The sequence below is a fragment of the Girardinichthys multiradiatus genome, chromosome 4 (assembly GCF_021462225.1).
Source record: "Girardinichthys multiradiatus isolate DD_20200921_A chromosome 4, DD_fGirMul_XY1, whole genome shotgun sequence".
Taxonomy (NCBI): Eukaryota; Metazoa; Chordata; class Actinopteri; order Cyprinodontiformes; family Goodeidae; genus Girardinichthys; species Girardinichthys multiradiatus.
This window is the reverse complement of record NC_061797.1, coordinates 16772908-16788578: the sequence shown is the minus strand read 5'-3', so window position 1 is coordinate 16788578 and position 15671 is coordinate 16772908. Positions and strand designations below refer to the sequence as shown.

The window sequence follows — 15671 nt, the reverse complement described above, 5'->3', positions numbered from 1 at the left end:
CAATAGCAAAGCTGTAGTCAATGGTACTTGCATAAAATTTGTTTGTTTTAGTGAAGATAATGCTGTGATATAGTTTCACCAAAACACCCTAAAATCCCAGTTAAGGGCCAAGCTTCAATATTTAAAATTCTGGGTTTATTCATTTTTATTTCCATAAATTCCCAAATAATGTTTTCTACCTTTTGAAAATTCCATGAGTTTTGCAACTCTGAACTAAAGCAATCTGTTTTACTACATTTAAAGCTAAAATGTAATGGATTGTGTCAACTATTTTCATCACTCTGCATGTTGTTGATCGTGGGTCTGTGCAACACACTCTTATCCGTTCCCCAACGACACGTCCCTGTTCTCTCGTCCTCCCATTTGCACTATTGATTTTCAATTCGTTTCTGTCTGCAGCCGTCTCTCTCCCGTGCAACAGATGATTCATGCCCCTGTCTCACCTTTGTTCATCAATAATCTTTCATTTAATCACTACTCTTAACAAAAATGGATGGGTTCAAAATGATGCAGTCATGTCAAGATTATTAACAAAATTATTGGTGTGATAAAGATGACCCATTTCTTTGCCACTCGCTGCTGATGTATGCATTAAGCTGGAATGAGATGGCTTTCAGTTCCACTCTGTTTGGGTTGATCTTTATCACACTGCTGGGTCTGTTTATGTTCAAAGAAGAATGTGCTGGCTCTTACTCACATCAAGGTGATGTCTCAACCAACCTTTTACTTAAAAAAAGCACACCTACACACTTTACAATACAAAGGATTCCCTCCGTTGTCCTCCTTTTCTTTATCCATCTGTGTTGTTCCCAGAGGGCAGTGATTGCATGGAGGTTATTAAGTAATAGCTGACGTTGTTTGACCCAAAAGTATTATCAGCAGGGGGGCACTAAGCTTACCTTAAAGGCGGAAAGTCGCTTCAGCACCCACATTCTCTCACTCTGTCCATTTCTGAATCCATTGCCTTGAAGATGCTGCAGGAAACGATACCTATACGTAGATATACAGTAAATTACCAAGTTCAATCTAAAGCTTAATGGTGAACAATTAAGTAACATGCTGGACCATATATACCCATTTAAAGCTTATAGCTGGTATTTGCCTAAACTGCTCTTGTGATTTTACACACACACACACACACACACACACCCCTACCTTAAGGTCTCCTTCATCAATAATATTTCTTCTTCTTCCCACAGTTGGGGCTTGGCATGTTCCCGTATCCTCAGGTATGTCGTTTTTTATTGTTAGTGTATAAAGATTTTTGTTTTTGCATCTTGTTCAGTTCATAAATATGAATTGTACTTGACAGATAAGTAGCTGAATCTAATGCAGTTCTGCATGGCCTGTAACCAATATATCAAACAATACCATGGTTGTAAAAAGCTACCGCTTAAAACATTTTCTCTGAAACTGTTTCTGAGGTTCAAGGTCTATTTAATGAGAGGCCACAGGTAATGACAGAATACCTGCAGTTTTCTCCAGATTAACGGGGCATAGAGGACTACAACGCCGCCCCTCCCCCACCTGTTGTTGTGCAGTTTTGTCTTGCCTACAAGGCAGACAACTGAGCTGTTTGGAAATATATACAGTTATGAAAAACACCACCTTATTTAGTTAAGTTACTGTTTTAAAAATACATTTGGCAAGCTAGTGAATGTAAGCAAGTGACTGCAGGGTTTACCGGAGCAGATAGCCCAAATTAATAACCAAGATGGACATAAAGTGATGATATTCTGCTTAAGAAATATGTCAAAAGTACTACAAAATTTGACAGTTTTTGTAGAAATGCATAAATTTAACAGTTTTTATTTCTAACTGCGCTGGTCAGTATTTTATATAATTTTAGCAGTGGTATATATAAATGTTGCTAGCACCACCTAGACGTATTAAAGTCCAACAGAACTGAGTCGGAGGTTATTGACCAATCAATAATTGCTGTTTACTGACAACTTTCAGTGTATGAGGTTGTTGTTTGAGTCCATTTCCTCCTCCCCATTACAGTAAATTAAAATCCTCCTCAGATGTAATTGCTGACTACAGAAGTGACTTCCCAATCCCATCAAGTCTTAATTAGTACTTTAAGTTGGGTTTAAGTTGCTAATCCATCCCTGAGCCATCTGAATGTGGTCACCTCAAGTTACCTGCTGGCTGCTCGCTTGCAAATCTCAAGAAGCGGATTCATGTTCAGCATTGTGTGAAAATCAGACTCAGGAGACCTTGACTCTATTGTAAAGATGTTAGAAGTTTTTATTTCTACATGCTTTTTGAATCATGACTGGATTACAGGGACACTGAATCTGTCAGTGAGTCCTGGACTGTTGTTTGAAATGCATTGGGTGTTTTTGTCTGCTTGTGGCACGTTTCAGATGTGCAAGCAGCTCCAGGATTAGAGCGGCTTAAATGTGCATGTATCTGAACAGTGTGTTTGTGACAACTGCTCCTATAATAATCATTCCACCAGAGGAATAGAAAAACAAATAGAATAAAGCCCAAAACTAATTTGACGATCATTCCCAAGATGACTGTATGTAAACTTCTGCAACTGTGTCAGTGTAAGTTATTACTGAAGTGTATTAGTTTTTCTTAACCCCTCTTGACAATAGGAAAGACAAGAGAACATGGCATCTAACTAAGTCAGTGGTGTGTTGATCTACATGGGTTTTACCCATTTATATATAGTCAGGACAATATTGAAAAGGTTTAAGAGAACCGGAAGTGTGACAACCAAGGCTGGATGACGACCTGCGTTTATTTTGTCACAACACACAGCAAGCAGAACGGTACAGGTGGAAATTTTGGGATCACATAGTCTCTATAGCAACCATTTGTTTTAAGGCCTTTGTACACATCTGTACTTGGATTCTCAGTAATTATGTTGGCCACTGTTGTAGCTTTCTATAAGAGTTTTTGTTTTAATCATAAGGACACAAAAATAATCAGTTGTTTAATGCTGTGACCAAGCCAGTAACTTTGATGTCATGTTGGACGGCAGGTTTAATATCATCCAGTGTGAGATGAGAGAAAAGCAGCTTTGTAAGAATTAATTAATCACCTAGTTAGCCTCTTTCCATAATCTTTGTGACTGATTACAGGTAATATTGCTGGTTCCAATATTCAGCCTTAAAAGAGTCATTGTGAAAAGTTTATTCATATTTCTATGCAACAATATAAGGAGTTTTTGTACAGTAGCAACATATGCAGTGTTTGTGAATTTAGTCATAAACTGATCTGATTTGGGTAAGACGTTCCATCTGTCAGTATTGTGTAGTTCATCCTCACCTGATTTAGAGTGCTTGGACAAAATGTTTGCAATACCTCTTAGTTGTTTATACTCTCCCGTGTCCAACGGTTTCCTTATTTCGGTCTTAATTTCTCCCTAACTCCATATGGCACTCTAGACAGTTCACCTGCAGGCTGTGGCAGAGCTATGTGGCGAGAGCGCTCGGATCCAGCTCGTCAAGCGCAGCCAGCCAAAGTCCTCGGGCCTTAGCTGTCATTTTTTTTCAGATGCTGGCGCAGCTGTTTGTGCAAACCACCCCCCCTACACCGCTACACTTCAAGGAAAACATTTCAGCACACACCACAGAAGTTGGTTAAGATCGGGAGTGAATCTATGACACGTGAATTTCTGCCTTAGCCAAGGATACTGGAGGAGTTAAGTTTGGCTTGGAGGCATTCAGCAAATTGCGCTTCTGAAGGAAGCCAATATTTTGTTTGGGATGCGTCATTCATACTGTAACTTTCCGAGGATGTGGGGTTGTTTACTATCTGCTGCTATTTTTCAGCTTTTTGTTCAGTTGCCGCTCATTCATCCTTGTGTGTATGTGTGTGCATGTATACATGGCAGACTGGAATCATCACCTCATGTTTGCCATGATTAGAGATGGTCTCTTTAATTCCACTTCACCACATGTTGGGATTCATTTGCGTTCTTTGTCAGGATTTAATGGAGTTTTGCGCGGCTCGCTCTGAAAGTCTTTGAAGACACCAGACCTGATGATGTGATGTGTATACAGCCGCCAGCACTATTGCTTCTGATTGATTTGTTGTCATTTCGGTTTGCTCCATTGTTTTGTTTCTCTTCATTTTTGTCATATTTCTCATATTTGAATAGATTTCTGAATGAAATATCGAGTCTTTCTTTTTTGCTTCTTTTAGAAATGTCATTCCACATCAATGCATCTATCAAGAACTATAGACTCTTTCCCTCTTACTTTTTTCCTTAACATAAATAGGAAGATTATAATCTATGTTTCTTCTTTTTACATGCTGGAGAATTTCGAACAAAATGCGGTGTTTTTTCAGCACCTTACATGTCAATAAAATTACCCTTTTTCCTTTTTTAAAATGTTTTAACTTTTTAATAGATCCTGACCCTTCCATCCTATTTATCATTTATTATCAAAAAAGCTGAATTTCTTTAGCTGATCTTATGAACATTGAAGAAAAAAAATTAAGCAGTGATTATTTGACCTGATCTGCTTTCTGTGTTCAGTGATGTAAGATACTATGCTTAGCAAATGTTCACAACCTTTGATTTCTTTTTCACATTTTGTCACATAACAACTAATATATTTATGTTTTAATAAGATATATGTAATAGACAAAAACATAGTGTTGTGTAACTGTAGAGTGGAATGAAAATTATTCATGGTTTCTATTTTATTTACTAATTAAAGTTTGAAAATTGTAATGTTCAAAACCTTTGTAGAACCACCCAAACAACTAGAAGTCTTCTGGGGTGTCCTCCAGAGCTGCCAGGGGTTTCTTGACTGCTTCTCTAATTAAAGCTCCAGTAGGGAGTTCTAAGAAAACCTGGACTTAGCCGGAAAATTTAAACAAGCACACCTTACTGGTCCCTCCCTCTTGCTCTCTGCTGTGCTACAGCCGTCCCTCCACAGCAGAGCCTGCTGTAAACGCGGAGGCTAGTAGGCAGGGCCACCGATGACGGCGGATAAACAGCTATGGCACATTCACTGGCAGGGACGAAACATCAACGATATGCTTTACATTGACTGGCTGCCCAGAGGTTGCGCTGGACTGTCATTTTGACTGACAGGGTCAAAAAAAAAATCCTTTCATAATCTATTTTTACCCGTCACTTTATTTTTTTAAATGTTAATAATTTAAAGCAATCAATAGCATTAATTTTCATTAATATTCAGTCCAAACAAGCTGAACAGAAAATCTACGTCAACCAGACAAATTCCTCCCCTGACTGTGGTCCCAGTAACTACATATAAACAATGAAATTAAACGGCTGCACTTAAGATATGAACAGATCACCTTGTGTGGCCTGAATGAACAGTCTCACAACTTCCTCCTGGTCTCCATGGACCTAAATTACGCACCTGCACTTGTTTTTTTCATGGTCTTCCACTGGATCAGTCCTTCTTTTTACCTCTTTTATCAACACCATCATCTTTATTAGGGTTTGAAAAAACACTCAGCTGTCAAATGAAGCCAATGAGGTCGTGCATCAAGTGAGAAAACATCTAATTAATATGCTATCTCACCACCCAGTGGTCAGGGGTGTAAACTGTAATCTGTCAAAATGACAGATGGCCTTCAGATTTTTTCGTCACTGTTTAAAAGAAAAACTGTCAAAAACTGAAAATATTCAGTTAACCCAACCCCAGGGCCCGCCCATACTTTGACTACAAACCGTGTTCTCAAATTATCAGCAAAGATGCAATCTGGAGCTTGAACAACGGTACATGCTGTGCGAGGGAGGATGTGAACAGCGCATATACAAGCGTGATTGAAATTGCTAAGACATTCCTTCTGGCTCTGATTGGTTGTTTCTGACCGGGTGCGGCGTATTTCTGCAAGTGGCAGTAGGACCACTGTGAGGAGCCAGTCGAGCCTAATTTTTTCACCTATTATTTGACATAGTAACACTTATGTAAATATGTAAATAATGCATTTTTACAAAAGTTACCTACTGCAGCTTTAATGCTCTCCTTGCCCAGCCGGTCAATTTAGGTGGACAGCCGGGCTTTGTAGGTCTGAAATTGTGCCACAGTATTTTCGGATAATGGACTGAACAGTGCTCAGCGAGCAGTTCAAAGCTTGAGATATTGTTTTCATGTTGGTTCATCAGAGGAAAGTGGGGTGAATAGAAATTCAGTCCACATTTTTTAGATTTCATTTGAAAGAAACGTTTCCTTCCGCTTTGGAGCAACTTGTTGTTCTGTCACACAAGCCCCTCATAAAATACATTTAAGTTTATGGTAACATGACAAAATGTGGAGAAGTTCAAGAGGTTTATATTTTTTTTCTACAGTGCTGATGATAGGTTGCTGTCAGTTTAAAGGCAAGGAAAGCTGAAGGTGTTGAAGGACTTATCATTGACAATATGTTTAGGGTAGCACATCTAAGGTTTATGCAAAGCTAACTTGTTATTGTTCCCCTTGTTATGATCTCCTCATTACAAACTGTTAATCTGAATGATCAAAACATGCCTGCAAACTTGGAAATCTGATTAGTATTCCAATTGTTATTGAAGATGATGAAAGAAGTATCTTTAAAATCTTTAGGAGAGGAACTGACAATTTGATCATTTTTATGAAGTTAGACTGAGAGGGCGTGAAAAACATGCCAGGCTTCAGAATATTGATTTTTGTGGCTTCTGGTTTCACGCTGAGCTCCATGTGATATTTCCAAGAAATGAGAAAAGCTAAACTTTAGAAGCTCTGCAGAGATGGAAAGCTGATGTTTTCCACAGATGCATTCATCACGAAGTGTCACAAACACACATAAATGCACAGATGTAAATACATCCTCATACACAGTTCTGTCTTCTTAGAGCTGACATTATAGAGGAGAAAGTCAGAAGATCTTTTGTTCAGTTTAATTATCACATCAGACATTGTGTATATATGAACATGCGCCTAATGACAAAAATGAAAAAAAAAACTTCTTTTGGAAATATTTCCAGACCACCCTGTAGATATACAATATAGGTCTTCAATTATGTTTTAAATAAGTTAGCCTCCCTCTATCCAATTTCAAGCCCTGGAGCAGCTCACAGTTCTGTTTTAGTAATTATTTCAGGACAAATTAGTTTTCCATAGTTGCTTTTAATGTGTCTGAATCAGGCAAAACTGGATACGGAGGCAGTTTAGGAGTCTCTTGGTATTTACAGAGTGCGAAAACCTGTATTTAATTGAGTGAATCAATAAGTGCTCTAATGCACTGTCAAAAGACCTGGAGAAATGGGCAATCTGTTCAGCTGAGTCCAAGTTTTAAGCCTTGTATCATTTATTCTGAGTGATGAATGTATAAATTTAAGGTTTTTAGAAATGAAAACAAGTTGTTCTTGTGAATTCAGCCCTTGAGGGGTTTTGAATGGGAAAACTTAATGCTTTGCTTAGCTCCACTGCATTTTCATGCATTTTAAGTTCAAATGTTGTCTACATTTTTCAAATCAAAAGCCCCTTTTTACTTCTTACATATTTAGGAACATTATATATATTTTTCCTCATAATAGCTGTGTTTTTTTTTTTTTTTTATTCTTTCCAGAACCATTCTAATTTTTTTAGGAAATGTTGTTCTCCCTAAGGATCTGCTCCCATGTTTCTTCGCATTTCTTGCTTGTACAAGCGATACCTCCTACCCTTTATTAGTCACTTAAAAAGCACCATTATACCTGTAAAACAGATGTTCAGTGTGCTCGTTGTAAATCTCCTCCAATGCTGTTTTACAGTTATTCTATGTCCCAGCACATCTAGATAACCTGGAGGGCAAGAATAAAGAAATGCTTAGAAAATTAGCATTAGTGGATCTTTTACCCCCATTCCCCACAAATGAGAGCCAGACCATTAACATTTGTGTGTTTTCATTATGTAAATGGTGTTAGTACGTACTCACAAATTGCCAACAGGAAAGCAATAATTTTCTCCTAGTGATCATAATGTTTCCAAGTGCATCGTCTTGATTATGACACACTAATTACATATTGCCTCATCTCTTTTTTTTTTTTTGTGTGTGTTCTGTCTTGCCGTACAGATTCAGAAAAACCAAGGATCTCTAATGGTAAGTTTTATTGCTGTGGAATAGGATGCAAGAAGCCAGAGGTCTCCTCCTCTGCATATAGTCTGTCACTCTTGGTTGAATCTCTCATTTGAAGAAAAAAAACACACTTAGATTGGATTTTTGCAACAAATTATTAGATTATGTCTAAACTGCTGGTATTACATTAGGTGCTCTAATGGAATAATAAAAACCCTGCTTTGCCTGAGCTTGCTGCATGTGATTAATCTTAGTACTTTTTTTTTATCACACAACTGATTGCCCCTATTTCCAAAAAATTCAATGTAGGCTAACGTTTTTTTCCCCTCATCTCCTTCTGCCTCTCCTCGTCAGCCTCTCCAGTTACTGCAATGCATCGTTGATGAGGTGAGTCGCCGTCTTATGTGCTTTTGCATCTAAAGTCAGTCCTAATGGCCCGGAAAGCTTATATTTTGTTTCCTAATGAAGCTAACCACTCAGGCGGCTTTGCTCCCCATTCACTCAACCCTTCACCCTATGCAACAGCCTCAGGCAACAGACGTATGCACATTACTGTAGAGGCTGGACCCGTCACGAGTGACAGCCGCACAAAACATAGTTCTATGGACTACAAAAGCCAAAATTATGTTGAACCAGGATTAGCTTGCTTATGTAAAGAGGTAATAGTTACCTTGTAGGTTGACGGTCCGTCCTTTTTTTGTAATGAATGCACCAAGAAAACACCTTTTGAAATCAAGAATATATGGGTCAATAACACAAAGCAAAATCCTAAAGAAAGCAGAGATTTTGAAGAAATGATGTTACAGCTAGCAGATTGTAGTTCCTTTTAAAAGGCAGAGCAGTGGCCCACTATGGTGGTGTGTGAATTTATCCAGAACTGGATTATTTTAAGCCCTTTTTTTTGTTCGGCCATCCATCTATTTATCCAGACCAATTTATTCTTCCTTCCTTCATGTATGTTTAAAGCCACACCTCAAACTAAATGACTTCAGTAAATAAATTGTGAACTTTTGTATGTGACCTCAAAACTAAACTCAAAACCCTGGGTCTGGAAGGTGAAGTAGGATTTGGATGTTAAATAAGTAGGAAACCAAATATTTAATAATATCTTTCCTAATTTTTCTCCTCATAATAGGCTTCTGCTACCATTTCAATCTAAAGTGTCACTTTCTTTTGGAAAGTAAACAGTTTTTTAGATAAGACACTTCATAAACCAGACTAACATACAGGGTAAACCCACCTGAGCATGTATGTGATTTATTGACATGCTGTAGTACTCATGAATACTGTATGTAAGCCCACCCTGCTTTTCATCATAACCAACAATCACATTTTCTTCATTTTTTTTCCCTGAGCATTTTGCTGACATTCACTAATAGCCACAACGCCTCAACAACAGCCACCCAGTGCCCCCATCACCAGCCATATTGCACATTAAACATACAGTGTCACTTGTCCTTAACTGCCTATGGATTGGCCGTAATTAATAATTAAATGCTTTTGGTTGTAATGGATTGACCTGGGCTGAACTGTTCATTAGTCAGCTAGACGTAGCGATCACTCAAACTATTTTTCCCGTGCCCTTTGCTGTCTCCTTGTGAGGGGAGAGAAAGCACCGTGTTGTCCCTGCCTGAGCAGCGGAGCCTCACTGTCCCAGCTAATTTGGTGCCTTCAAGGAAGAGACAATAGGATAAGGTCTGTCTGGAAAGATGGAAGTCATTTGTAAGAATTTGTATCCTGACTATTTAGCTGAGCTACATTGCTAATTATGGGGCAAATGCAGTATTTGGTTACTAGTGGAGCCTTCTTGGTTTATTTGTGTATTGAAGAGACATTTTATCAACATGACAATAGAGAAGGTCTCTTCAAGAGATGATAAATGTACTATTCATAAAGTTGCAGTCGCTTATTAAGACAGCTATAAAAAATACAGGTTACATAAGAAAACTAGTCTATAACCTTGACTTACATAGTGCAGTAAATGCATGTCGCATCTAGTTTCCAGTCACTGCGTTCAGTTACCACAGAAGTATGTGCATGTTGCAGTATTTGCTGTATTGAACTTCTACAACTTTAGAACTAAATTTCCAAATGCTTCTAAATGACCTTTTTGTTGCTTTATCTGTTGTATCTTGGTAAGTTGATCTTACCTTGTATCCCAACACCTACAGGGGTTGGACAATGAAACTGAAACACCTGTCATTTTAGTGTGGGAGGTTTCATGGCTAAATTGGACCAGCCTGGTAGCCAGTCTTCATTGATTGCACATTGCAACAGTAAGAGCAGAGTGTGAAGGTTCAATTAACAGGGTAAGAGCACAGTTTTGCTCAAAATATTGAAATGCACACAACATTATGGGTGACATACCAGAGTTCAAAAGAGGATAAATTGTTGGTGCACGTCTTGCTGGTGCATCTGTGACCAAGACAGCAAGTCTTTGTGATGTATCAAGAACCACGGTATCCAGGGTAATGTCAGCATACCACCAAGAAGGACGAACCACATCCAACAGGATTAACTGTGGATGCAAGAGGAAGCTGTCTGAAAGGGACGTTCGGGTGCTAACCCGAATTGTATCCAAAAACATAAAACCACAGCTGCCCAAATCACTGCAGAATTAAATGTGCACCTCAACTCTCCTGTTTCCACCAGAACTGTCCATCGGGAGCTCCACAGGGTCAATATACACGGCCGGGCTGCTATAGCCAAACCTTTGGTCACTCATGCCAATGCCAAACGTCGGTTTCAGTGGTGCAAGGAGCGCAAATCTTGGGCTGTGGACAATGTGAAACATGTATTGTTCTCTGATGAGTCCACCTTTACTGTTTTCCCCACATCCAGGAGAGTTACGGTGTGGAGAAGCCCCAAAGAAGCGTACCACCCACACTGTTGCATGCCCAGAGTGAAGCATGGGGGTGGATCACTGATGGTTTGGGCTGCCATATCATGACATTCCCTTTGCCCAATACTTGTGCTAGATGGGCGCGTCACTGCCAAGGACTACCGAACCATTCTTGAGGACCATGAGCATCCAATGGTTCAAACATTGTATCCTGAAGGCGGTGCCGTGTATCAGGATGACAATGCACCAATACACACAGCAAGACTGGTGAAAGAGTGGTTTGATGAACATGAAAGTGAAGTTGAACATCTCCCATGGCCTGCACAGTCACCAGATCTAAATATTATTGAGCCACTTTGGGGTGTTTTGGAGGAGCGAGTCAGGAAACGTTTTCCTCCACCAGTATCACGTAGTGACCTGGCCACTATCCTGCAAGAAGAATGGCTTAAAATCCCTCTGACTATAGGGGCTTCTTTCTGGGTACTGCTACTTTGTCACTATTGTCCAGAACTGCAGCTTAACCTAACTGGTTGCTCTAAACTGCTTGGCGGTTTGTTTCATATGGCTCTGTGTTGCCTTGTGACAGGCTGGGAACCTGTTCAAGGTGTACCCCACCTCTTGCCCATTGCAGCCCTGAACAGGATTAAGGGGGTATAGAAAATAGATAGGTAAAATATTTTCATCTCAAAGCAAACTAATACCCAGAATGAAGTCCCTGTTTTAAGTAATTCCTTATAAAATGAAATTGAAATGAAAACATTCAAAATAATTTTTTTCTAATATGAAATCGAAAGAGCTGACAACATTCGGTTTAAGATCAACTTCTCCTTGAATGCAACAGTCTCTAATTATAATACAAGCTAAAATTTGAGCTTCTCAGAGGTGATTGATGTCATACTTTTTATTTACATTTCCGTCACCTTTTGCTGAGTGTTTATGGAAATCCTGTTTTAATAATCCATTTTACCTAATGATGCACCAGTCAGCTGGGCAGTGCAGCAACAAACAGCTTGTTCAAAGGTTAAGGACATAAGCTGAGATACGTAGATGGATTTATTCTAGTAATGCCTTAATTTCCCCTGGAAATTATGACCTCTATCTATAGACACATTGTTTCTTTTTGTTGTAAAAGTTTGTTACTTTTAATCGCCAAGTTAACAGTATTTGTCTGTATGTGTTTTCCTTAGGAAGAAAATTACAATCAGGAAACGTCAGAACTTTGGCTGAAATAGTTTTGGCCAGTATAAGATGGACTGGGTGCATCTCTACCATTGACTGCTTCTCTAAGCTTAATTTTTTTCTTACCAAAAAGCCCATAATCTTTAAACAGACTACAATAATGTGATATTGGTATTTAGTAAAAGTATCATAATCATAATGGAGAATGCTAAATAACTATTGTAAACCACTTGAAGCAGTTTCTTCTTTCTAAATCTTTGCTCCTGCATTTTCTGTTTATTCACAGCAAAATTAGTCAGAAATTACAAAATATCATAAAACTTTGAGCTACATGTCACTGATTTACTATCCATGGAGTTTCTAAATAAAAATAACAATAGTAAAAATATTTTATTCTAATTACATCTAAAATAATATGAAAAATGTCAACTCAAAGTATCCATGTGCAGCAGTAAGGCTGCTACACTGAAGAGTCTGCCAACAGACTTTATCATAATTCTGCCACAGTTTGACCAACAATTTGGTGTATTTAATGCTTTGAAGAAAAAAACACTGGGAAAGATGTTAGAAACACCAGAGGAAAGGAAATATGCTGTTATTACATAGCAAATAGTTGCTGCAATATTAACCTTTATGGCACACTGAGAACGGGGCTCGTTTAAGACCACATGTATGTTTAATTGACTTTAATTTAGTTGCTCTTCATTCAGATGGTTTTAGTGTATCCCTGAGAACCACGCTCACGCTGTTGAGCCAAGGTCTTAAATTGGAAGTTCTCCGCAGTTGTTCCCACCATCTGTCCACTGTCCTCTCTCATTAATGTGCCGGCTCTCCTGTTTGTTGAATAGCAAGTGGCTTCACTAATAAAGAACTCCCACTTTATTTTCAAGCCTGTAATTACTGATCTAATTTTGCCTAATAATTGCTTCATGGCAATGACATGTATATTTACCCGTACTCGTAGCATGTGCGCTGTCGTACAGTGGAGCAAACTGACAACCAGAGGAATAATTTAAACAGACCAGCCACTTTCATCAGCCTGCTTGTCTTTTGTGCCATCGCCTGCTGCCACATCAAAGCTGCAGTGCTGTTGCACTCAGCTGGAAACATGAATAAATGCATAATGTGTTTGTTTCTGCAAAAAGGTGCATTAAGGTGCATGCAGATGTGTGTGAGTGGAGTGAGCCCAGATTTAATCCACACAAAGGAGAAATTTAGTTGCTTGGTCAACTCTTTGAACATACTCTGGGTCTGATTCTGGTTTCGTGTGCAGACTGGAATATGTGTTTGGGTTTCACCATCTAAGCAGAGCATACAATGAGGCTTGTTGTGTGCGGAGCTCAAGGGCATTTGTTTGCAAGTGCAGGTTTGTGTATGCACAATGATATATTGTTCATCCAAGCAGCGACGCGACTGTGAAATGCAGTGAGATTAGGAGGAAGCCATTCCTTTGTTAATTTAAATGGGTTCATGCATCATGCTTTGCGGGAGGCTGCCGATCAGAGCGTTAAGGAATGGCGAACACAGCCCAGAGGTGTTTTTACTGGCACAGCAGGGTTTCACTTGTAAAGAGGTCTAATTTTTGGCATTTTAATAAATGCCCTGTTGTGAATCCAGACATTATGGTTGAGCGTATAAATAATTTATTTGTGTGTTTTTGTGCAGATCTCTTGAATTGGGACATACATTAATCCACCTATCAACTAACTTTTTCATTTATTGCATCTGGTTCCTCTTGTATCTGATCTTTATCGGTCCTCTTAAAGCATGCATGCTCTTGTGTTACATTGTAGTGTTTTAAAAGATGAAGGAATTTGTCCAAAGACATGCCTGTTAGGTTAATTGGTCACTCTAAATTGACCTTAGGTGTATGAATGAGTGTGTGCTTGGTTGTTTGTGTGTTGCCCTGCGATGGACTGGCGATCTGTCCAGGGTGTACCCTGCCTCTCGCCCATAGACTGCTGGAGATAGGCACCAGCTCCCCCGCGACCCACTATGGAATAAGCGGTAGAAAATGACTGACTGACTGACGGAATTTGTTTTTTAAAAGCATTACTTCCCTTCTCTTTCTCTGTTAGAATTAGCTGCCATTGTTGTACAGAAGACCTGTTTGTTTTATTTCATCTTTCTGCTGAGAGCAGAAAGCAAGAACTGGAACAAAATAAATGTAACAAAAAGAAGCGATGAGGCAAGGCAACAATTTGAGGGTCAATCTGGCACAGATGTTTTGCATGACATGGTTCAGAGAGCTAACATTGACAAAGTACAGAATGCCCATGCAGAAGATTGAAGATTTCTTAGTTTGTTTTGACACAAACATGAATTTTGAAGGTAACTATAAATAAACTGTTCAGTACGTTATGTCTGCCAGCCCTGTACTTTTCTATATACTTTTTCAATTTAATTTTAGAATATCTTAAGTCACGGTTACTTTTATATTTTGAATGTACCTTCATTCTGCACAGCCTTTTTTCAGTTAAAAACTGAATAATTAGGAACATTGTCAGACATATTCGACACAGGAAGGCAACCAATTAAAAAGGTTACCGTACAACATTCATCAATTAGGGAACAAAGTGCTACTATGGTTTAAAAGGCAAAATATTTAAGAAAAATCTCAGCCATGAATTTCTTTACTTCAGAAATGTAGCCTTGATTTCAATGACCTGAAAATACTCACAGCCGCTTTTGTCAGGTTGGTTTCTTTGTCCAGTTTCATCTTTCTGTTTCTCTTGGTGTGTTGGTTATATGTGAAAACCTTACATCCTCCTCAGATTCTCTCTGATTCCATTTTTTCTCTTCACCATTATATTTTAGTTGGACCAACTCCACAATTGGCAAGTCAGTATAAAAACAAATTTGTGATAACAAGTAGAAACACTCCTGCGTCTCAAAATATCAAATCAGTTCTTGGTATCAATGATTGAGGTGTCTGAAGGCTGATATCTATAGGATCTCTAGTGCCCATCTTCTCTATATTCAGCTGATCTATGACCATATGAATTAAACATACAGCCTTGTACCTCTGTGCTTTTACTCCAGATTATCTTGTTTAATTTTAAATACGATTATAGAAGCATTGGTTCCTTTAATGTCTGCTGTAATTACCTTTCTGCATGTTCTCAGGACAAATGAGATAAATGACTCCAAATTTTTCTCCTTATTCTGATGTTCATAATTAATTGAGATTATACAGATAATAAATATCATTTGTTTTTTAAGAAACATTTTCCATTGTAAAAATAATGTTATGTTCCTAATACTGTTATGTTTATGTTTGGTAGCCTTTCTGTGTTCTTTCTCCACATAAATATTGAATATAGTTTGTATGTTTTGCAATATATATATTATTTAGAAACCTGTTCATTGTATAAAAAGGTTGTCTGTGAAAAGATAAAATTAGTTTTTAGTATCATTATGTTTGGATAAATTTTATGTGAACCCTATTTCTGTAAAAATCATTGGTGGTACTAAGTCTATATGAAAACCTGTCATTCCTGAGCAAAAAGAAATGCTATGCATGACATATTTCCCATATTAATGTTTAGATTCACTTTATTAGATATAATACTTTGTTTTTACACGGGTTAATTATTCGGTATAGTCAAACATCTTGTTTCAAGTACTAATGAAT

The 15671-nt window shown here is 38.3% G+C and overlaps 1 protein-coding gene across 1 annotated transcript in view; it reads left to right on the top strand.

Moving 5' to 3' along the window:
• The window catches only part of map2k5 (mitogen-activated protein kinase kinase 5), a 66058-nt gene that overhangs the window by 26900 nt on the left and 23487 nt on the right, over positions 1-15671 (top strand). Inside the window, exons 17-19 of the mRNA XM_047362255.1 lie at positions 1200-1229; positions 8014-8040; positions 8371-8403. Coding sequence (XP_047218211.1) covers positions 1200-1229; positions 8014-8040; positions 8371-8403 — 90 coding nt within the window. The remainder of the gene's footprint in view (positions 1-1199; positions 1230-8013; positions 8041-8370; positions 8404-15671) is intronic.